Source organism: Panicum virgatum, chromosome 2K (assembly GCF_016808335.1).
Source record: "Panicum virgatum strain AP13 chromosome 2K, P.virgatum_v5, whole genome shotgun sequence".
In the NCBI taxonomy this organism is placed as follows: domain Eukaryota; kingdom Viridiplantae; phylum Streptophyta; class Magnoliopsida; order Poales; family Poaceae; genus Panicum; species Panicum virgatum.
Genome location: NC_053137.1, coordinates 18,471,738 through 18,496,796, shown reverse-complemented (window position 1 = coordinate 18,496,796; position 25,059 = coordinate 18,471,738). Strand labels below are relative to the sequence as shown.

General features: G+C 44.8%; 1 protein-coding gene and 1 long non-coding RNA gene across 4 annotated transcripts; both read right to left on the bottom strand.

Annotated features, from left to right (window-relative positions):
• Window positions 1-2,573: 2,573 nt before the first annotated feature.
• LOC120695173 (enolase 1-like) lies at window positions 2,574-4,086 on the bottom strand. Its single transcript, XM_039978479.1, has 6 exons — window positions 4,059-4,086; window positions 3,440-3,492; window positions 3,287-3,367; window positions 2,957-3,151; window positions 2,822-2,872; window positions 2,574-2,709 (listed from the first exon to the last, which is right to left on the bottom strand). The coding sequence occupies exons 1-6, from the start codon at window positions 4,084-4,086 to the stop codon at window positions 2,617-2,619; spliced, it is 501 nt and encodes a 166-aa protein (XP_039834413.1). The 3' UTR covers window positions 2,574-2,616.
• Window positions 4,087-7,737: 3,651 nt separating this feature from the next.
• Window positions 7,738-10,167, bottom strand: LOC120669955. 3 transcript variants are annotated; one of them, XR_005672905.1, is made up of 6 exons: window positions 9,546-10,167; window positions 9,307-9,457; window positions 9,135-9,232; window positions 8,858-8,951; window positions 7,895-8,034; window positions 7,738-7,805 (listed from the first exon to the last, which is right to left on the bottom strand). It is a non-coding gene; the product is annotated as an uncharacterized LOC120669955 (long non-coding RNA). The 3 variants fall into 3 exon arrangements; XR_005672906.1 differs by having other exon boundaries at window positions 9,354-9,457; XR_005672908.1 differs by lacking the exon at window positions 9,307-9,457 and having other exon boundaries at window positions 9,986-10,164.
• Window positions 10,168-25,059: the final 14,892 nt, after the last annotated feature.

Below are 25,059 nucleotides of genomic sequence, written 5' to 3'. Positions count from 1 at the left end.
AAATGCTGTCTTTTTATCAATCGGAAGTGCTGGTGATGCGACCAGCCGATTCGCGACGTCCTTATAGCGCATCGTGTATCCCCGAAAGGTAGTGCCATCACCGTTGGATGGAGATTAACGATGTATACTTGTTTCGAAATAAAGATTTTTTTAGCTTCTAGATGGTTTCAATGTGAGCCTGAATAAATACATCACTAGAGTGTCAAAATAATCCATTCATAATACAAAAAATTCTAATATACTATTTCATTAATTCATTCATGAATACAAAAATAAACTATCCACAATATGGTCATATATACAAGTATGTCACATGAAGTGTCTACACTCATTCTAAAAATTTCTACTATCCACATACTCATCTAAATCTAAAAGAAAATCACACCTACATATGCAATCTAAATGTCCAAGAAATGAGCTAGCTATACATTTTCTCTATTTCTAAAGCATGAAATGAGCTATACAAGCAAAGGAAGAAGAGAAAAACAAGCCCCAAACCTTTAGCGCCGATGGATGGACAGGGAATCAAAGATCTTCACAAATGTGGTGAAGAAATGAGCAAGAACTCCTCTGTCCCGAGCCAAGAACAGCAAGAATAAGTGAGCTGAATGGCTGCGTGGGCCTTTTGTCCCGGTTGGAGCCACCAACCGGGATAAAAGTCCAACCTTTTGTCCCGGTTGGTACCTCCAACCAGGACAAAAGGCACCTGTCCCCCCTGCTGGCCCCGCTAGCCATTCGACCCGGGACAAACGCCACCTATTATCCCGGGCCCAAAGGCTGCCGGGACAAATGGCCTGGAACAAAGGCCTGTTCTATAGTAGTGATATATAGTATCAATCCTTGAATATACACGACGACTAGACTATGACTAGGACCGACTAGGCTTGACTAATCGAGCTGATCGACGACTAATCACGTGTAATCATCTTATCGGTGGCCTTACGACTAGGTTCGATAATACAATTTAAACACATTGCATATTTCTTACCAACACTTTTCTTTTATCTAGTCAAGCAACAATTAAAATATTTAGCATCTCAAACTTGTTTCACCTTTTTCTCTAAAGAAAGAAATGTTCTGTAACAATAAAAGGGTAGCGCCTGCTGACAATTGCCAAATTGCGGTTGATCATGTTAACTTTTATCTGCTGCATGGATATACCGTCTTCATGCTGATGTGACCAAGTAATAGTTGATGCCCTTTCTCTGTCTGTTGGGGACTTTATGCGGCCCCCTACAGCGCGGTAACACGAAGCACTCATGTTCAATTGAGACACCCTTCTCTGATGCTTCTCATTCTTGATCGACTGTTGTCGAGCAAATGAACCACTTTTCTATGTCTTTAAACTTCCAGAAGTACATATAAGGAACAAGTTGGGCCGGATCTGAGTGCTCACATGAGTCGGAGTCTCCGAAGCAGTGGATACTTGTAAGAGTGCGCATGAGACTGGTGGGCAGTAGTTGCTCCGTATGCATGTAAGCTGGGCTATAAAGGCCGAGTACTTGGCATGTGTTGTTTTGAGTTGATAAAGAGAAAAGGGCGTACGTCTCCTCAAAATCTTCCTGGGTCTATTCATTCCAAAATGCTCTCTAAGTGTGTGTGTGTGTGTGTTTGCGCAAGTTAGTTGCCTTGCAAGCTGATTCCTCGGCAATTAGCCGCCTGATTTGGACGAGATGGAAGGCGAATCACCCACTCGACCACTTCTTCTTCTTCTTCAGGCAGTAACTCTCGACAGCTATCCGTGTGCTCGGTTCAAAAATCTTGCTCAAGGAACCATCCATGATGCAGAACAACATTTCCCCGTGCTACTCATTCCCATACCAAGCTCTCTTGTTCTAGTCTCTCTCGGCGGCTCCATGCCTTGTCAAAGTTCTAGCTTAACCTGTTGGGCATTGGACGATCGCAAGAAAGGGTATCACAAGTTAAACCATGCGAAAGGGAAATGGAGACTGGGTTCCTAGATCATATAGCAACGACTTCAAGAACTACCATGCGGTGTGGTGGGCAGCCCTAGCTAGCCATGTCCATGCATGTATATATGGTACACATTTGCTATTTGCCAGCCTGTCATCTGTCAACAGACAGGCGGTCACATTCAGTCTACTGTATGCCGGGCCTAAGCCTGCTGGGAGTGGATATATAGACAATATTACAATGGTCTCCTAGCTAGAACCATGTCACGGTTGCACGAATTCTTATTCATAACTAGTAGGATGTACGTGCGACACGCACGTACACTACTCCAGCACCCCACATCACCGCCGGTTCGTAAGGAGTATCACCAACGGTTCGGGAGGCGTTGGATTTATGTCGTTAGTGATGAGAGGGCTATCACCGCCGGTTCTAGAACCGGCGGTGATGGATGGCTATCACCGCCGGTTATTGTAGAACCGGTGGTGATGGGTGGCGCATCACCGCCGGTTAAAAAACCGTTGTTTAGAACCGGCGGTGATGACTATTTTCGAAATAAAAAAATATATTCAGATATCAATAATACAACATTTGTATAGCATATATAATACATAATTATTGCAGCAGAATTGAACCATAAGATATTATACATTGAAATCAAACGGGACTACTAAGCATTCAAAAGTGCACAAAGCACTGCAATGCCTACCTCCTGTGGCTTGCCATCACTCCCCATCTAGCACGCTTGGACATTCTAACAGCCTCAATACTCTCGGTGACCGAGCCAATTTGATTCACCTGTCACCATGTAGTGATGGCAATACCACATTAGTCGGTGTCACTAAAAATACAGGTAACGAAATGTGATGCCCAGGAAAAGATTTGTAAGAAAAAATATCAATGATTCTACCTTCAACAGAAGAGCATTGCAGGTCTTATCACTGATGGCCTTGGCAACCCTCTGTACAGGTCAGGCAGGTAATGTTCAAACTTGTATGTTGCAGGATTATAGTAAGAAAAAACAACTCACTAAAATGTTACTTACGGTTGGATTAGTAACAAGAAGATCATCTCCTACAATCTGCACTTGCTCTCCAATCTCAGCAGTGAGTTTGGCATAGGTGGCCCAGTCATCCTGATCAAATGGGTATTCGATGGACACAATAGGATACTCAGAAACAAAGGACTTGTACAGATCTTTCAGGCTGTCACCTGAGATTTTGTTTGAACCATTGTTGTTCTGGCAAAGAAAGTTAATTAACATAAATATAAATAAAAACTCATTTGTTATCATAAGCCCATAGATAACTTAAACAACAGCATAAAGAACAGCTATAAGTAAATAAAAGGCTTAATAAGAAGTTGCAATTCTTACTTCCTCCTTGAAATTAAGATCATAAGTCTTATCCTTCTCACTGAAGAATTCAGAAGCAGCAACATCCATTCCAATAACCACTTGCCATGGATAGGTTGAATCAACAATACACGAAGGTTGAATTATGAGGTAAGTAGTGAAGAGAGGAGGTACCTTTCCAGTGTATCCAGCCTTTTCTATAACTGCCTTCAACAGTTCAAGGCCCTCTTGAGTTTATAATACATAATTATTGCAGCAGAATTGAACCATAAGATATTATACATTGATTTTTACATAATACGTATTTAAAGAATAATGTTGCGAAAAAACAATCACACTAAATTTTTACTTTTACTCACTTTAAATTGAGTATCCGTTTCACTCCTTTTCCCGCTAGGATCGAAAATCCTATATTTTTCATATCCATACGAGTAAAAGGAAAAAACCTATGAATCTTTCATGTTGCTCTAGCTAATTGCTCACACCCTTTCAACGTGTGATTTCTATGTTATGTATGGCCATACCTATTTTCACGATCCACGATACAGAAAAGATAAAAGGGGTTCAGATTTTTTTAAGTGATCTACTCTGTTTTGACATAAGATAGAGGATCGTTTAATTGTAGCAAGAGCGCGAAAAATCAAGCGGTTCTTATCATAAGCATTCTTTGTGGCAGAAGTTTTTACCGGTTCCCCAGAAAAGTATGTTGGTCTTTATTAATATTTTATTCCAAAATTCCCCAGCAACCGATCCAAACATTTTAGAATTTTGCAGACATTTTTAATGAACAAACGTGAACCTTCATACATATGATGGGTCATCCTACAAAAAATTGTTGTCAGCATTATCATTAGAAACTACACCCTGACTTGTCTAATTTGTCTTGTGATGCATCCATGCCATTGTCTATTCTCCAACCTACGGGCAATAGAAAGCTTAACTTTGCAACCCAATATCAACTGACACTGCATTTACAATAAATTTTTAAACCTAAAAAACAAACTTTATATTTCAATGAACAAACTTTTTTGCAGAATAGATAATTATTAATGTTAAGAAAATATAATTACAGATAGGAGTCTTCACGCACTATGGAAGATAGAAGGAAAAAAAGGCAAACTCTAACTCATGCTCTAGCTGTCGCCTTTCCTCGAGGGGGCACTAAGGATATGTGCCAACGTTGGTCCAGACAAACACCCTCCCATAATGCAGTAGCATCAGCCTCCTTTGGGTCCCTCCCATTCGATTATTATCCTGCAAATAAATAGGATCTTGTAACTTGTAGGTAGAGTAATATACTATATCTATCGTAAAGAATCGTTCTATATAATCAATTTTGAAGTTAAAATATATTCAGATAAGTTCATGTAAGCTAGTTTTTCCATGTAGTTTATTCATACCATGGTCCTAGATTTCTCTGAAAAGCTAGTGCTACAAAATTTGAATCGGGCTATAATCAATTAGATCAAATTAGTTTCATGCACTTCTTTCTGACAAATAACTATATCGTGTACACACAAGGGCCAAAACCAATGATCCCCTGGCACAGGTTCAAGCAATACAATCTTGAAGGCGACAGATCGATTCTTAGCCACAATATGAATGTCTACAGTATGTGGTGGATGCATAACTTTCTGGACTTACATTCTAATAGAAGTAATTGCATAAATCCAGATCGGATGGATAAAGTAATTGCATCTTCTAATAGAAGTTTTTAAATATTTCATTGTCACCAAGTCCATGTTTGCAACTCCAAACATCATGTGATGTGAACTAACCAGAAAGGGTGACCTATGTATCATTAGGCCAGCGGGATATAAGACATCAATACATATCCAGGAACAGAAAAGTCAGTCAATATATAGACAGAGTTTCAACAAATATGACACAATTGTCAAATTCATGAAGCAACAATGGTCCTACAATAGTAAGTAACCATTACTCACCTATGCTTCAGAAAGACTGTTGTTCCAGAAAAGCCATAATGTGCAGGATCCATCAACCGGTAGTTTTCCCACTCCTTGATGAGCTTAGTCTGCACCCATAATGCAAACACCAAGTTAAGATAGAAACGAACCAAAATCAGAATGGGCCATATAAATTGTTTGGAAACATAAATAACCAAAAATCAAGTCTGGAAACTTACAGTTTGTTTTTATGCAATTAGCCACCATTTATGAAATACAAATTGATGGATCAACCGAAGAACCATATCTTAGTTTGGAAAGAACCATACACGTACAATGCAAGTATATAAAGAAAACATGTTTGCTCGATGGTCAATATTTCAAACACAAGAATATATCTAGATTCTTCCTACAAGGCAAGCTAGCAGGCCCGACCAAGCATGCTTATCTGCTGCTTATATTAGTAGATCAATTGAAAATACAAAAAAGCTTCATGTATCCTGAATTCAAATATCCTATCCATAAAGAAAAGGAAAAATATAACAAAGCAAGGTGAGACTAAAAAATTATTTATTCACACATAAATTCATATCTCTCTTTTATTAAAAAATATTACTATCTTATTTTGCCCTCCCAAGTCCCAATTGCAACAGCATCAGAGCTGCCATACCTGCCGCCATGGCCCCTCATGCCTCCACGGATGACACAATATGAATATTTCTCACTTCAACACATTGGAGCAGAGCTCTTGCTTCTATATACAGAAAAGGAGGAGGATGCTCAAATCTGACCACAGTCATGGTTCAGCTAGGCGCTAGGCAGTTTCTAGGCGGCGACCCATAGCCTAGCGCCTAGGCGGGATTAATTGCGCCTAGGCGTTCCTAGGAGTTTTCCTAGGCGGTGCCATATACATACATATACTTTGCCATATACATCATATGTACCTCTAAAAGAAAAGAAAAACAGGGGACCAGTGGGCCTTTAGTCGAAAAGGAAGCCCATCAAAGCAGCCCAACTATTCAACAGCCCACCTCCCACCTTATCCTCTCCCCGACGCCTCCCCTCCCCTTGTTCGCCCCCGCCTCTCGCCCCTGCATCGCCCCCACCTCCTCTGCCCCCGCCATCCCAGCCTCCGCCGCCGCCGCGGGTCTCTGTCCCCTGCCTCCTCCTCCTCCACCGCACACCCGCGGCTGCCCCTGCATCCTCCGCCGCCTAGAGAGCGCCTTGGTGGATCTGCCCGCTGCCACCACCTCTTCCCCCACCGAACGCTGCTGCCTAATGTTCCCATCGTCGCCCAACCTCCGCGCCGCCCCCACTCATCCCTGCCATGGCAGATCTGGTGGCCTTTCGCCAGCAACAGCTGGGCAGCCACCTAGGTACCCGCCTACCCCCCTAGGCCAGGCGACGGGCTTCGCCTAGTGATTAAGCGTGCCTAATCGCTGCCTAGGCGCTGCCTAGCGGAACTATGACCATAGTATTCCAATCATACATATACGAGGCTCAGCTTCTAATATATGAGGAATATTCTTCTTCACGACAACAAACTATTGACATAAAATAAATGAACATCCAAATGGTTTAAAGAAATTTAGTAAGGCTTAACTTGTAACCAGGTATCTTTCTGCATATAAAAGAATAGTTTAAAATAATGACTTCCAATACAAAAAAATATACAGAGTAGAAAACACAATTTTCAAGTCATGGCTACCAAATGGCACAAGGCATACCGTATTTCTTTCTGAGTTGATTAGACTTGCTGGGATTTGCTGGTAGTACTTAAAGCTGCAATTGGAAAGCATTACTGTTATTCTTATCAGCGCCTCCCCGATGCTATCAACCACATAGTGAATGAGGTTTCAGATTTCAGTCGCAAGTGTTAGGATCTACTAACCTGCCATCCTGAGAAGTCTGAACCAGACTTCTTTGCTGAATGGGCAATGCAGAATAAGTGTTCCACCGTCTCTGTCTTGACCACATGAAGCACAATCACTTTGTCCTAGAAACCATGCTTGTGCAGCCTCACCACTGTCCACTGTCTACAAAGCAGTAGAAGCAAAAAAAAAAACACTTGGCTGGAACTCTTGTTCTCTAAATAAAATCTATTGATGAAGGGCCAGAGGTCAGCACTATGTCGAGGAGGATATCACAAGGAGCAAACTCAGCACATCATTTGGATTGATGCAAGGTGACTACATCCTGGAAGCTATGTGTTAGCTATGTAGTCCCTGCAATCCTAGAATAATTTTAACAGGCTTCTATCTGCTGCCACAAAGCTTACAGAAAGCTACTATTCACAAATAGCAGTCAGTAAGACATTAGAGTTTGTCCCAAATAAATAAGATCGAGAGTTAGCAGCTAGCTGCAAAAATAAGACAAAAAGAAAAAGGGCGATCATCGAACTTACAATGACAGCAAGTAGCAGCTAAAACAATTTAGATGGCTCAATAACTTCCAAGGAATCAAAGATGCTCTCCTTGAAAGATTAAATTGCTCCATAATTATTTACAAGTGATATCAAGATTCAACACAACAACTTGTCAATGTATTTTCTGCTCACACTGCTAAATCTTCATCATATATTGGAGTCTGTTCAACGGCAGGTATAGGTTTTGCAGCCTCCCACAAGTTTCCCTCTAGATAACAAAGCCACCTCAAAATAAAACATTTAGGAAACATGGTTATAGCACAGGTGAGAGACGGAGATAGTTTTATCAGTTATCACCTTTTGTTTGCATCTATCACTTAACCGCCCATGTCTAGATGAGCCTTCCCCTACAGTGGTACTGTTTGCAGCACAGTCTTCAGACCAATCAAGTGGAGAGTGCCATCTAACGAAATCTTCCAGGACACATCCTGGATTTGCTGCCTATCATGGAAAAGGAATTTCTTGTTTAGGAAGTTTAGTCTAACAGCTTTGCATTCTCTGCGATGAAAATCTTTAAACTTGCCTTAAAAGACCCAGTTCATCCTGAGCCAATATAGATTACATGCACCTGAGCCGGTGAGGCCTGTACCTAGAATTCTGTCAGTAATCAGGTAATAATTCTTGAACCAGTAAGTTAGGCTAAAGACCTAGTGCTCTGCATTTGAAAAAAAAATAAAACCTAAATTCGGGCTCCTTTCATTACCAAATAATTAATTTGAACAATTAGTTTCACATTAGTAACTCTAGTTTTAAATTATTAGGCCCATCACATTATATAAACAAAGCCCATAAATGCAACCTAAGAATAAACATAATTGATGCCAAGAGCAGTATCAACATAAGTGATGGAGAGCTGAATCAAGAGTTTTTAAAATGTTAATATCTAAAAATGATAAGAGCAGTATCCTCAATGTTTCTTTCACTATCCCGACTATATGTTCTAGCAAACATATTGGTTCTACTTATACTAATAGTTTGCAGATAAGAAGTTTATACATAGCTACATATAGCAATCATACAGTCAGAAATAGCTCTGAATCTTATTGTGGATCAAAGATCAGTTTTTTATTCATGTCAACACAAACTCCATCCTCAAAAAGAAAAATAGGACTATATGAAATCCAACAATCTATTTGTAACAAATTCAAAGAAACGTAAATAGTCCACTTTCAGAAAAGTATAGAAAACACCAGGGAATCGACTTTAAAATTTCTTAAAATGTCAAAAAGAGCGGTGGGAAAAAATATTAAAGAATTTTACCATGTAATTCTACGAAACTTTTAGAGTCTACACCTTGATCTGCTTGTGGAGTCGACCACAATAACAAGGCATTGGAACTTGGAAGCAGGCACGACTGCATATCCAAATGTGGCGTAGTGGATAAATCAATTTCAGTGTACGCAAATAAATAGAGTACAGACATAACCATTTCGAAAATTGTAACACAATTGAATGAATACTCCTTGTGGCATCTTAGAAAAGAGAATGTACAGCTTTTCAAAAAAAAAAGAAAAGAGAATGGACAAGATCTATCTACCTGTAGATCATTGCACACACTGATTGCATTATCAACAGGGTCAAACGTATGCTAAATCCCACCCAAATATTCATGCTGTTCTCAATGTGCTTATCAACCTAAACATAGAAAAAACACTGATTAAACCATCAGTCTAATTAGAAGACAACTCTATGCTAAATGAACGTATTACTAATTAATGTCTTCACAATATGAATAGGCATTGATTTAGGTGTGAACTTGTTGAACAGAGGAGCTATCACGATGGGGTATATTGTCATCATTAGGAGAGCTAATACAAACATAAAACCCCAGAGATATATGGCCAGGTAAGGTCCTCCAATCTGACACAATACAGGAAAGATTGAATGAATCAGTTGAGACACTTAGATGACACTACTACAAGCAGTATGTGAATTTGATTCTGTGGACCTTAGAAAACCAACCAACAATAGATGATCATGTCAGAGTTCACCAAGACTCCAAGAAACGTCGCCAAGTGTTAACCTAAGTATAAGAACTTCCACTTTAAGTGCAACGTTACTCTGAATGGAATGATAGATGTCAAAATTAATATGGGTCACTGCTACCCCAAGAAACTGGGTCTCGGCTCTAGGCTGGCTTGTAGGGCTAAGGCTTTGTACAATCATTGTGTGAAAAGAGTGACAATTATGGAAAAGTCACCTTACTATGCATGTAATACTTAATTTTCAATTATTTATGCTAACCTTAAACACAAGAGAACAAGAACACAAAATATAATGGAATGAATCTTCATATGCATGCTTCTGAATCACCAAAAAAAATGTATGAAAAGTTTTTGACAGCATATTAATTAGGAAAATATCCATAACGAAGTGTCGAAAGATCACCATCAGTTGAAAGGCCAGCCCAGTTTATACAATCAATTCTTGCATAGGCAACCTGACTGACCACGAATAAAATATGTCATACAGTTTCTTGGTTGAAAGAAACAAGGCATATTGTTGCCTTGTTGATGGATCAAAAGGAATTGCTCCCAAACTTATTGCATGGAAATTTTAGGTAAAAAACAATTTAAATGATCAGAGCAGATGTTTTTAAGCTGCCTCACTAATCATATCAACTTTGGCTTCAGATAAACCATAGATTCCAAAAGTTTATGCAAGATGATTCCTAAAGCAAAAGGTGTCACAAACAAGATATCAATTTGAGCATGCTGTGCAATAAACATTACATATAGTCAAAATGATGATTTTGGATGCACGGTACCCACGTTGTTGATATGCATCATGAAGGTGCAACCATTATCATTAGATTCATCAAACAAAACCCAATCAGTCCACTACTAAATACCCTTCAATTTTTTTCCAAGTTCCAAACACTACGCTGCAAACAAAAAGGGGTAATTAGGAATAAGCTAACCAGAAAATGCTATCGTTAGCAACAATATATATTCTTGTTTGCAGTCTTCACCTGATGAGCTACTTCACCACTTGATGGGCTTTGAAAGAAAGGTGCTTATGCTTGCACAGGCTATTCACCTGTAGGCGGATGCCAACCTCCTGCACAAGCACGAACAAAAAATTAGAAGAAAAAACAAAGTCTACCCTTTCCTTGTGCCCGGAAGCAGCACGGGGCCGCGCCAGCCATGGACGCCACCACCGGAGCTCAGGCCGTCGCGGCGAGGTGAGCTGGCGGCTGCGCATGGCCAGAGGAGGGCGCGCTGGCCATGGACCCACGCCATCTAGGGAGGGGGGAGGGCCGCACCGGCCAGTGAGGGGTGATGGAGGAGGGCCTCGCCGGCCATGCATGCCATGGACCCGAGCCGGCCAGGGAGGAAGCGGATCCACGCCGCCGTCCACTGCGGGAGGGCGAGATCTGGAGCGTGGGGGCGCCGGCGAGGGGGCGCCGCGAGGACGCGCGGCAGGGGCGCCCACCACTTGGTCCCGCCGGTGAGGGACCATGCCGCGGGCTGCGCCTGCCGGAGCCCTGCCGCCATCTCGCGGGAGTCAACTGGATCTTCGCCACCATCCCCGCCATTTGTGACGACCTCCACCAGGCCTTCGTCATCGCCAAGGGGGCCGCCACCAACACTGCTGCTGGATCCGCCGACCATCGCCGGGTTTCAGTCGGGGCCCAAGCAGGGGCTCGGTGGTGGGGGAGGCAAGGGTGCGAGGTGCAGGAGGAGTAGCATGGCGGTGGGGTGCACGGGGCCGGAGGAGCAGGAGGCTTGGCACAGATCGGCCAGGAGGAGCGGTGGCCGCGGCGTGGGGATGGAGGGGAGGGCGCGAGGCGAGCGTGGGCGAGGGAGGAGGCGACGTCGGGGGAAGGCGCATCGCGAGGGGGTCAGTGGAGGTGGCGTGATTGACGAGAAGGCTAGGCGTCGCGTGATGGCAGGAAATCGGACCAATGGGCGGGCGGGTATAGAGGAAGGGTAAACATCGGTGCGGTGAAAAAAATTTCTTGCGATCGGGAGCACAGCGCCTCATTGAACGGGCGGGGACGACGAAAATCCGTCTGCCATCCTCTCCTGTCAAACTTTTAGTCTTACATGTGGGCCCAAAAATGGGAGTTTGTGAGGTGGGTATGTGGGCTAACTTTGGTGAGGATTGTTTCAATTGTCATGGATCCTTATAGTATAGATGTGTTAACAATATCTCATTTGCATTCACTGATAACCTCCAATATTTAAACACCGAATGAGTCAGTTGGCAGTTGAGACATAGCATGTAAATGGAAGTTCGAAATCGCCAAATAAATTCTCATCTACTTGGCAGTTGGCACACACCATGATCTGTTAAAAACTCTGAATCCTTCTATGACCTAAAATATGAGTATTTATTTCTAAAATGCTTTGCAAAAGTATAATTGAATGAAGCACTATGTATAAGTGAAACCTGTTTCAGCTTTTCCACTAAATAAACACCTGTTTCACCTTGGTTTTCTTTAGCACCATTTTAGCACCTGTCCCAGCGGCGAGCACTCCAGCAGGCAGGGAGGGGGTGACGAGCATTCTGGCTCGTGTCCAAGCAACGGGAAGAATATAGATACCCAGGGGGTAAAATGGATATTTCACGCCGAGATGCAACCCTAAACTGACTCGCCGCTGATGAGGTAGTCATCACCGTGGCATGCAAACTCAGCATAAGGACAAAAATGGTCTCATTTGCACCGAGGGACTAAATGACCCTTTTGATAGTTGAGGGACGAAATTGAGCCGAGCTCGATAATTCAGGAACGATTTTGTCTATTTCACCTTTAAGCAATGTGGAATTTGTGTTGTGAGGATAGAGAGGACGGATCAAGGTGGACAGCGAGACTTATATATATATATATATATATATATATATATATATATATATATATATAGCAAGATGTACAGGTCCAGCCTTGTTGCACGTGGCCTGGCTTATGGTTAATTGGCTTTGAAGGTGAAACGTGACAAACAGAAGCATGACAAGGACAAATATGCACTACTATAAAAACGATTTGTAGCAGCTGATCTGCCACAAGAAATTCATTTGTAGGGGCCGATGACCCATCACCCGTTTCTAAAAAAAAGATTCATTTTTAGGGGCCGGAGATGGGATAACCCGCCCCTACAAATAATATTTGTAGAGGCGGGTCATTCCATCACTCGCACCTACAAAGTTTGAAACGCAGGAGCTGATCTCCTCTAGTGGCCACTACTGCAAAAAAGAGTTTTAAAGGTGGGTAAAAACATATTTTTAGGGGCGGATGGGGTACCGGCCACTAGTTCTCGCAGTTAAAAATGCCATTTTCAGCGGCGGGTCCCAGCGTGGCCCGTCCCTAAAAATCGATTTCTAGGGGTGGGTCATGCCATGGCCCGTCCCTACAAATTCATGTCCAAAAAATTAAGAAGGTCCAAAAAATCAAAAAATGCAAAATTAAAAAGAAAAAAAATTATCCTAACCAACCAGCCACCACCACTAGCCCTGTGCATCACCTGGTATTCAAACCGCTTACCTCCAGCCTCGTGCGTTCCTTACTTACCACTATACCACGTAGCCACTTGTGACTCTATGGGGTATGCTATAATTTTATATTAACTCGAAAATTGATTTGTAGAGGCGGGTGGCGCCATCACCCGCCCCTACAAATGCATTTCTATGGGCGGGTGACGCCATCACCTGCCTCTAAAAATATTTTTTTAATTTATCTGAAAATTCATATAGCAAAACAAATTACAAAATGTGAAACTTCTATACTATGGTTATTGTAAACTATAGAAACAAAAAAAAATCCTAAGTATATTTTAGTGTATATAAATGTTAAGATTCTCAAAATCTTAAAGTATGGCTTGAGTTATATGAGATACTTTATAGTTATAGTTATTAGAGAACTTGTAATAATTTTTTGGACCATTAGATGATCTTAAATGAAAAAATTATCAACTACAAAGTTTTAGATCTCATTATTCTCTACAATTTTGATATAAAGTTTGACTTCATCCGAGATCATATGAAAAAGTTATAATTTTTTTTTATGTTGAACCATTTGTAGAGGCGGGCCATGCTATCACCTGCCCCTAAAAATGCATTTATAGGAATATGTGAGGCCATGACCCGCCTCTAAAAATGTATTTGTAGGGATGGATGAGGCCATGACCCGCCCCTAAAAATGCCACCATTTTTAGGGGCGGTTCATGGCATCAACCGCCCCTAGAAATGCCTTTTTTAGGGGCGGGTGACGTCATGAACCGCCCCTAAAAATGATGCTTATTTTTAGGGGCGGGTGAGGGGGTAACCCCCCCCTAAAAATTCATTTCTAGGAACGGGTCAGATGTTACAGTAACCCAATTCTATTTATAGCAACGGGTGAAATTTTGGTCCGCCCCTGAAAAAAATTCGGGGTGTTCCTACAAATCGTTTTTGTAGTAGTGGGCGGACATAAAAGATAAGGTAAAAAGAATTGCAGCTCAACCTAGTGATGGTTCTTTCACTGGGGTTAGGGCGAATGATGTTCTTACCGAGGCATTTGAGAATCCAGGTCTGGTGCGAGGCGTGTGTTGATAGACACTAACGACTCATTTTGACCGTCAACTCCTGCACAAAATTCAACCATAATCTGGAATAAATGCTAGGATAGATTCATTTACTAACGAATTCCACAGATGGTGTTTGAGAATGTGTGCAGGTGATTTTAAGCTAATTTTGCAGCAAAACGGTGTGGCATGATCCAAGACACATCGTTCCAATGAATCAGAGTGTGACATGTGTCACCACATGAATTAGAGGGCCTACCAGAGCAAGAAACCGGCGTAATAGAAGTCAATCCTCGTGCCATTGATAAGTGGGCCCAGAGCTCAGCCCACCAGAAGAAGGCCGAGGTCGGTTTGCCCCACTGGGTGGCCGGCCGACCACCCTGGTCGGCCGATAGTCCAATGGGCCCTACCGCCTCAAGTCTGCCATGTGGAGGCCTATCATTGAATGCTTAAGTCAGTTCTTGGAGGAATAGCAGCAGAAGACACCCCTGCTGGTCGTGGCTCCCTCCTATAAATATAAGGGTGGGGTTGAAGAAATGCAACACACCACACACCTCACCTACCTCTTCTCTTCCTTTGGAGCTTAAAGATCTTCATCCTAGATGCTTTAGGCAGCCTAGGTGTGTAGGAGATTAGGAGGAGAGTGAGGAGGAGTCAGGGGAAGTGCCGGGTTTGTCGGCACTTTTCTCTGATTGTACCTCGATGGATGCTTTATTCGGTTGTAAGTGTTCGAGACTTTCTTATTTAGAATTAGAGTTTAGTTACAAGTTATTTCTTCTGCCTTCTATTGAATTGAGTGGCTTAGAGTAGCATTTGATTCTAGCTTAAGACTCCGGATAGAGAAGGATAATCTTGGCCAAGGTTAGGATTAGTACGGAATAGCGTAGATGTGGTGTCTAGGCTAGACTTTATCACTTAGTTGTTCTATATTCTCACGGATTGAGAGGTAGCCTGCACGCAGCCCTATTTAAGCCCTAGTAACCTTTCACGTTCGGTTATAGGATAGAACATTATTACCAGAGCAACTGTCTTCTTCAAGCCGGGGGAAACCAGTAGTTCGAAGTAGAAGGCTAAGTCATCTCTTCTTTTAAGTATAGATTCTAGATCTTAGAAAATCCTCTCTGTCTTATCCCTCCAACACCAGTGTGTGTCCTTGGATGAGCCTGAACCCGTATATAGTGTACTCACATTCCTCAGTGGATACGATATCCTGGAATACACCTGGGTGAAAGCTACAGCGGTATCCGTGCACCTGCGAATTTTATTCATGATGTTATAAAGTACCAACAAGCTTTCTGGCGCCGTTGCCGGGGAACGGTAGCTACATTATCTTTGGATTCAGTCGTCCTCATATTTTTTTCTTTTTCTTTACTTCTATCTCAACCCCTGTTATCCTATGTCGGTTTAATCGGTGCAGCTGACTCTACATCCTCTTGTCCAATTTGTCACGGCGATCTCTTGTTTTTCACTATGACTTAGCACCTTGACGACGTATTGGACTTGTCATCTTAATGGTGGATTGGACATGGCATCTCGACGATGAATTGGACATGTCGCCTTGACGATGAATTGGATATGTTGAATTATATCCATGGGATGTAAAAAACCTACAAATATGATCTCACAAGCTTGTTAGTCCCATTAATTATGTTGTCACTCAAACACCGAAATCACAAACAATGGTCTAAAGGGGTCCATGTTCCTCACACTATGGATAATATACTCGAGATGGGTAAGTCTAACTAAACTTTTTAAACCATGTATCTAGAATGAATATGTTTGTTCAATAAACTCGAAATGAATGTGGAGAGGTAGATTGGTACAAGCTGTGGTGGAGAGGAGCGCAAGCTTGAAGCAGTCTTGAGTTGGGTTCAACATTTTGCTTTGCTGTGTAGCCCCCGATTTGTAGGCACCTGCTACTTTCTATAGTTTGTTCTTCTAGTATATTATATATGAATGCATGGACTCGAAATGGGATACACAGTACTCCGTATTTGCGTGCTGTTGGGGGCACCACCTTCGGCCATTGACCGGAGGCCCGCGCGCAATTTGACTGCAACGACAAGGTCTCCTCCAGTCTTCGGGCAAAGGCCTCGCCTGTGGCGACGACCGGTTCGCCACAGGCGAAGACGAAGAGAAGCGAAGAGTGGCGGAGACTGGGGTGCCTGCGGCGAGGACCGTTTCACCACAGGCGAAGACGAAGAGAAGCGGAGAGTGGCGAAGACCGAGGCGCCTAAGGTGAAGACCAATTCGTCACAAGGCGAAGACCAATTCGTCACAAGGCGAAGACGAAGAGAAGCGGAGAGTGGCGAAGACCGATGCGCCTATGGCGAAGACCAGGGCACCGACTGCGAACTCGAAGACCGGAAGGGAAGGCGTCAGAGAGTAAGTGCTTCGAAAGCCGTGCGGAGAATCTTGTAATGGGCCCAATTGGCTGTAATGGGCCCAATGGGCAGAAGAGGCTTGGATGTAATTTGCCAGATGATGTAAAAATACTATTGTACCCCAGGAATATTCTGGGAATATAGTTGTTAGGGGGCATTACGGTGTAATAATGGAGGGCGGTAGGTGAATCGTCACCTATAAATACCCGACCCCTGTACATTGATGGGACACATTGAATACAGAGAGAGAATCCAGTTTACTGTGCGAAGCCTCGTTTCTGACTTGGAGTTGTTCACTTCGTCTGGTGCGCTCATCCACTGTTGTAGTGTTTGTCTGTCCCGGAAGCACTCTCCACCAACAGTTTGGCGCCCACCCGTCGGTTCGACACACATGGCGGCGAAGAAGAAGGGAGATGCTACTACCACTTTGACAGACACGACAACAACGACAACTCCGCAAGATGAAGCCGCCCCCGGACAAGAGCCCACAACCGGCAACGAAGACATCACCGTCGAAGACATCGTAGAAGGCCAACAAGAAGTCGATATGCTGGACCTTGGCATCTCTGCCGAAGACATCGCTGCAATGCGAAGGGTTGATGCTCGCCTCGAAGAGGCGCGAAGAGCCAAGATACAAGCTCTTCAAGAAGAATCTGCGGAGCCTCAGATCATCACGAGGGCGAAGGGGAAGGAAATAATGTTGACTGAAGCAGAAATGCAAGAGCAGTACAACAAGCTACAAGAAGAAGAACTTCGCTGCAAGGCGTTACAAGAGAAGATCAGAGCACAATGACTGATGCTCGAAAAAATTCAGGCACCGCAGCCGCCGCAGCCACTGTCGAAGGGCACGGTCGCAACGAACCCACCAAAAAACGCAAGGGTCCGAACATGGACTATACCAGTCGAAGAGATCACTGACCAGTCTGAGCCAGAGGAGGAAGGGTATTATCGAAGGGTCCACCCACAAAGAACGCCATTGTCCGAAGAGTTGGAAGAGATACAATGGCCTCATCGCCTCAACCCAGCAGTACTGCCTCAGTTTGATGGTGAGTCTGACCCCGAAGAGTTTCTCCTGAAATACGAAGCCACCATAGAGGCAGCTGGAGGAGGCACAATGTGCAAGGCGAAGGCACTAGTCCTTGCGCTGTGAGGATTGGCTTAGCGATGGTATGCAAACATACCGCCAGGAAGCATTTTATCATGGAACCAGCTTCGTTCCCAGTTGCGCTCAAGTTTTCGAGCCATCAGACCCAACGAAGTCACATCCTGCGACTTCCATAACTTGAAGCAAGGAAGCATGACTTTACAGGAGTACCTTCAGAGCTTGATAAAGCTTCGCGCAAGAGGGCCAGACGTCACTGACCAGAGCATTATCGACTCAGTAGTCAATGGGATCAGCCTCGGTCCATGCGGGGAGTACTTAACCCGGCGAAGGCCGAAGACAATTACCAAATTGTTCGAGATTATGCAAGAATATTGCATATCAGACTGTGCGAAGAGGCAGAAGCTTGAAGAAATGAATGAGAAGAGGAAGTCAAGAAACAGCGAGAGGTCGCACCAGAAGCCATGGCATTCCGACCAGTCGAAGCAAAGAACTGTCAATAGCATCTCCGAGGAGGAGTCACGTGAAACCAGGCACCACAAGAACAAGGGCGGCAGAGACCAACGCGAAGACAGATCTAACCGCGAAGACAGATCTAGCCGCGAAGATAGATCTAGCCGCGAAGACTGGACCAGCCATGATAACAGGTCCAACCGCGAAGACAGATACAATCGCGAGGACCACTACCAGAAAGGCCGAAGAGAAAAGGGGGGCCGAAGGGAAAAACACCATTTTTCTATTTCCATGGGAAGGACCGAGGTCATTGGACCAATGAATGCCCAATCGCAATTGAAACGAAGGCAGAGCTCAAACGTAAAAATGCACAATCAGCAAAACCAGTAAATTACACTTCGGAACCACCGCATCCAGTTCCTCTACCACAAACCACCTGGACCCCAACACCAAATTGGCCAGTATCATACCCAGTTTACAACTACAACCCATCATACACACCTCCAATGTCATTGCCTTCGCAACAATCCATGCCACCACCTTCGCACCAGTCGATGCCGATGCTACCCGCTCCGCAGTATGCCAACACATGGTCAAGGAGCTCCATGCCTCTACCCCCACCACCGAAGATCGAGCCAGGACAGATACCGGAAAGAGCAGGCGACGGACCATCCGGTAGCATGGTTAACATCATCAACGCCATCTCCGGAGGATCCAATGAACCAGTTCATGAGACGAAGAGGCAACGCAAAGAATACTTCAGAACAGTCTCTCATGTGAGCGAAGGCAAATGTTTCCGAACTCCGTGGTCGCATGTCCCAATAACCTTCACACAGGCGGATCTGCGGCTACAACACTACCCTCACAATGATCCCCTTGTCATTAGAGCCAACATTGGCAAGAATTCAGTACACTTCGCTAGGAACGACGTCGGAAGGATATTGGTCGACAATGGCAGCTTCGCAGACATTTTGGTATGGCAGTGCTTCGTCAAGATGGGGTTCACAGAGTAATCTCTAAAAAATTCACAATACTCTCTCATTGGCTTCGGAGGCAAGAGAATCGAGGCCCTCGGCAAGATGGAGCTCAACGTCACATTCGGCGAAGGGGTCACACAAAGAACCGAAACAATAACCTTTGATGTAGTGGACATCAACTATCCATACAATGCCATCTTCAGCCGCAACACCCTGGTGAAGTTTGCAGCCGTAATCCATCAGCCGTATCTATGCATGAAGATACCTTCGGCAGGGGGAGTCGTGACCGTCTACGGAAATCAAGAAGAAGCGCGCAGGTGCGAAGATAACGCGTATAGCACAAACAAAACTGTGCATATCATTGAGGCTGCCAAAGAGGACAACATTTGTTTCCGAAGACTTGCGAAGAGACCATAAAAACGAAGGGGTCTCACCAGCAGAACATACAAAGAAGGTATCATTATGCGAAGATGTGCCTGATCGTCTGGTGATCATCGGCAAGGACCTCGGGGAGCACGAAGAAGTCAGACTCCTGCAGTTTCTGAGGAACAATCAAGAGGTCTTCACATAGTCTTCGTCCGACCTACGAGGAGTCAGTCGAGAACTCATTGAGCATATGCTTACAGTCAACCCGAAGGCAAAACCGATCAAGCAGGGGCAGAGGTCAATGTCCGAAGAGAGGAAGAAAGCAGCACAGGGTGAGGTGCAGAAATTGCTAGACGCAGGTGTCATTCGCGAGGTGCAATACCCAGAGTGGTTGGCAAATGTGGTCATGGTACCGAAGAAGAATGGGAAATGGAGAATGTGCATCGACTTCACCAACCTCAATAAGGCTTGTCCGAAGGATGAATACCCTTTGCCTCGCATCGACACATTGGTCGATGCGGCGGCCGGCTCGGAAATGCTGAGCATGTTAGATTGTTTCTCCGACTATCACCAGATTTTCATGAATAAGGGGGACGAAGAGAAAACTAGTTTCACCACTCCCTTCTGGATATATTGTTACATCAGGATGCCAGAAGGCCTCCGCAACGCAGGCTGTACATTTAACAGAATGATCAAGAAGGTGCTCGGGGACCAGCTAGACAGAAACATCTCCGCATATGTGGATGATGTGGTCGTTCGGAGCAAGAAAAAAGAAGATCACATACAAGATCTTCGTGAAACATTTGCAAACCTTCGCCGGCATGGGCTAAAGCTAAACCCTGAAAAATGTGTCTTCGGTGTTCGAAGAGGCAAGCTATTGGGTTGTATGATCACAGAAAGGGGTATAGAGGCGAACCCTTAGAAGATCGAGGCAATCATGCGGATGAAGCCGCCAACCACAAAGAAAGGAGTTCAAAAATTGACAGGTCGATTGGCTTCGCTGAACAGATTCATCTCCAGGTCGGCAGAAAAGTCTCTCCCATTCTTCAAAGCACTGAAGGGAGCTGGCAACATGCAATGGGGCGAAGAGCAAGCGAAGGCATTTGAAGCCTTGAAAACATTTATAGAAAACCTGGCAGTCATGACCAGCCCTTCTGAGAAGGCAGACCTCTTGCTATACATCGCCTCTTCGGGTGTCGTGGTCAGTGCAGCTCTCGTCGAAGAGAGATTAATCGAAGGCGAACTTAAGCAAGTCCCCATCTATTTCGTCTCCGAAGCCCTAAATGGCTCGAAACTACTTTACTCCGAAATGGAAAAAATGGCTTACGTAGTAGTCATGGCTTCGCGAAAACTTCGCTACTACTTCCAGAGTCACAAGATAAAAGTTCCAACTTCGTTCCCTCTTCGGGATATGTTTGAAAACAAGGAGGCCTCCAGCAGAACAGGCAAATGGACAACAAAACTAGCAGAGCATACAATTGACTTCATCCCCAGAACAGTAATCAAGTCCCAGGTCTTGGCAGAGTTCATTGCAGACTAGACTCCAGCGGTGCCTTCGCAAGAGACACCGAAGTTAGAATCAATATGGCAGCTTGAATGTGATGGGGCATACCAGAGAGATGGGGCAGGGGCTTCGGCAATCCGCACCGCCCCATCGGGCACACAATTGAAATATGCAGCGAGACTTGACTTCAAAGGGTGCACAAACAATGTTGCAGAATACGAAGGCCTGCTCCTAGGTCTTCGCAAGGCAAGAGCACAGGGAGTGCGAAGGCTCTCTATCAGATCCGACTCAGAGCTAATCACTGGACACATCAATAAAACCAATAGAGCACTAAAGCCGGAGCTGTCAAAGTATCTGGCAGCCGTCCGAGGCATTGAGAAGTTTTTCCTCGGATTCAGCATACAGAGCATCCCAAGATCGCAAAACAAGCAAGCCGATATACTGGCGAAGGCTGCAGCTCAATATGATACTCTGCCACCAGATGTGTTCTTTGAAACATTGAAGCAGAGCTCTGTCAACTGCGCCGAAGAGCCTGTAAAATTCATCAACGCCATAACCAGCGAAGACTGGAGGGCAACCATAATGGCCTATCTGCGAGGGCATTTCGTCCCTGAAGATGACAAGGAAGAAAAGAGAATGGCTCTCCGTGCTCGCAACTACAAAATCATCAACGGAAACCTATATCGAGGAGGTGTCTGCGCGCCCCTCCTAAAATGCATCTCTTGTGAAGAAGGCCGACAGTTGCTCGAAGACATTCACGCAGGCATGTGCTTTTCGCACATTGCAACAAGGGCATTGGTAGGCAAAGCTTTTCGCGAAAGTTCCTATTGGCCTTCGGCAGTTGCAGACGCGCACGAAGTAGTCCGAAAATGCTCAAATTGCCAAAGGCATGCACCGTACAACAAATTTCCATCAGACGAAGTGCAGTTATTGCCTTCGGTGTGGCCCCTCGCTTGATGGGGCATCGACATAGTAGGGCCTTTGCCCACAGCACCAGGAAACTACAAGTATGCTGCAGTCGCAGTAGAATATTTCTCGAAGTGGGTCGAAGCCAAGGCTCTCATAGATATCACAGCCGGAGCCTTGCAGAAGTTCTTCTGGCAAAACATTGTGTGCCGCTTCGGCGTACAAAAAGAAGTCACCGTAGACAACGGCAAGCAATTTGATTGCACCACATTCAGAGACTTCACCACACAGCTTGGGACGAAGCTATGTTTTGCTTCGGTCTATCACCCGCAATCGAACGGCGCGGTGGAAAGGGCCAACGGCATTATCTTCGCAGGCATAAAGAAGAATATCACCGAGTTGCCGAAGGGGAAGTGGATAGATGAGTTAACAAGGGTAATTTGGTTACACAATACGACAGAGTCAAGGACAACGAAGTTTACTCCGTTCAAGCTCTTGTACGGCGAAGAAGCTATCACGCCCGAAGAAATCAAGCTCAAATCTTGGAGGACGTCTGAAGGGACGAACAATATAGAGGAAGACATAAAGCCTTCAATCGACACAATCAAGGCAGCAAAGATGCAAGCAGCAATCAACCTCGACAAATACCAAGAAGAGACTCGAAGATGGAAGAACAAGAAGGTGAAGCCCAGGGAGATTCAAGAAGGGGATCTTGTGCTTCGCAGAATCCCGAAGGCCAAACAGAAAGGAAAGATGCATAGCAAGTGGGATGGACCATTCATTGTCGCCTCCATGGTGAGACCAGAAGCCTGCAGACTTCGCACACTAGAAGGTGTCGAAGACCCATACTCATGGAATAAAAATATGCTACAAAAGTACTATGTGTAGGAACAAAGTAAGAGCCAACGAAGAAAATAACCGAAGGGGCTCAACAGTTTAGTATTTATTTCCGCATTTTTTTGCGAGAAATTCGCACAATGTATCAAAGGGACCGTATTTTTTTCCTCACGGGGGAAGCCTTCGAACGCTCACTCTGAACGTCGGAGGTGTGAGGTTTTTAACAAGGCGGAATCCTGTGTAACCCCTTGTGAAATATAAGCACGGTCCCCGAAAAGAAAAACCTCAGGAACAGGAATATGGAGAAAGCACCGAAGCGTCTATCCCTCTTCGCCAAGCTAAGAGGGGAGTCATCGGCGCATAAAACAAGCGATTAAGCTTGAAAGAAGTAAGCACGGGATGCAATCCCGGATAGGGGCTTCGCACCCCTTAGCTTTACTTCCAACAAAATAGCAAAGTCCTTATGACCGAAAAGCCTAAGGCAGAAAAGTCCTTGCGAGCCAAGAGCCCAAGGCAGAAATTTGAAGACATAAAAGTCCTTATGAGCGAAAAGCCTAAGGCAAAAAAGTCCTTGTGAGCCAAGAGCCCAAGGCAGAAATTCAAAGACATAAAAGTCCTCATGAGCGAAAAGCCTAAGGCAGAAAAGTCCTTGCGAGCGAAGAGCCCAATGTAGAAATTCGAAGACATAAAAGTCATTATGAGCGAAAAACCTAAGGTAGAAAAGTCCTTGCGAGCGAAGAGCCCAAGGCAGAAAGTTGAAGACAAAAAAATCTTCATGAGCGAAGATCCTAGGGCAGGAACCCCCCGCAAGTCGAGCAAAGGGGGGTGGCGCTTCGCAAAATAAAAGTTGGCACAGTCGAAGGATAAAACCTGGGAGCACAAATATACTCATTTGTATATAAAAAAAAAGAACAATTCGTGTTACAGGAAAAATTACACTTCGCAGTAATAAGCGAAGAAAATGCACGTGTACACTTCGCACAAAAGCGAAGAAAGATACAAATTTCTTCCCTAAGCACTAAATAGAAGACTCCACGAAAACTAAATCATGAAGTTACATCTAAAATTTCTTCGTCAAAGATAAGGCGGTCCAAGTCAGATATGACTTCGCGGACCGCAACATCCATTATTTCTTCGACTGTCCGGTGAAGAAAGGCTTCAAATTCAACCCCTGCAAGCTAGGGCACCCCAGCGTTAAGAAGAGCCTTCGTCAAAAATCCCTTGGCGACGATACATGAATTCATGCGGAGCAAACATGTCTTGAACGGGCTCCGGCTTCGGCTCTAAAAGGCCTATGGGCGCTTTATAAGGCCTATCGGTGTCCAGAAGACGTTTTATTTCGCGGCGAAGCCGGCGCTCAGACAGAACTTTTGCGTGTTCTTCGGAATTGCGCTAGAATTCTGCGAAGAAACATTTTGTATCGGCGTTCCGATAGTCATATACGCGTTTTCGGTCAGATCAAAACTCATCAAATGAAAGCCAAGGGCGACGGACACGGAACTTCTCTGTAACACCCTAATTTAAATTTCAGCATTTAATAATAAATTTAATTGGCTTTATTTAATTTTCCAAGGTTTACTATGTTTAGTCTTGCATTTAATCTAATTTTGTTTCACAAGTAATTAAAATTTTCTTTGGTCAACATGTTGTTGCATTCATGCTGGTGCATGGTTTTATTTTGTTTGAATGCATAGGAGTTGAATTCAAATTTTAGTTTGAATTCAAATAGATTTGAGTGGTGTTTGAAATAGAAAAGAGAAAGGAAAATAGATAACCCAACCCAAAACACCGGCCCAGTTCCCCCTCTTCCCTCTCCGCAGCCCAGCCCACCTCCTCCTCCTTTCCACGCGGCCCAGCAGCCCAGCCCGCTGCTCAGCCGCGACCCCCTCCTTCCCTTGGGCCCGCTTCGCAGCCCAGCAGCGCTGCCCCATGCACCGCCCCACGCCGCGTCCGCCCAGCACACCGCGTGCACCACTGATGAACCGGGCCCGCTGGTCAGATCCTTCCCCGTCCTCCTCGCGCCCGCACTCAATGGCCTCCCGAATCACGGTCGTGATCCCCACGCGTGATTCCCCTGCCCATCCCGCACGCCCAGATCTCGACCCTGCCCTTTAAACCTCCAAACCGCACCCCAGGAACCCCATCCCCCACGTCGCCGCCGCCTTTGCACCCTAGCGCCACCCCGCCGTGCTCCGCCGAGCAGAGCACCCCGCTCCACCGCGGCCACGCTGCACCGCCGCCCCTAGCCCTGCCAGAGCCGCTCAGCAGCTCCGCATCGGGCCTAGGATCATCCCCGAGCCCGCTGCCCTCGACCTCCGGCCTGCACGCGCCGGGTTTCGACCCGAACCCGCCGCTGGTAAGTTGCGCCGCCTGCGTGATTACTCGCCGTCAAATGGTCCTGACCCCGTAACACCTTCGCAGCATGTCAAC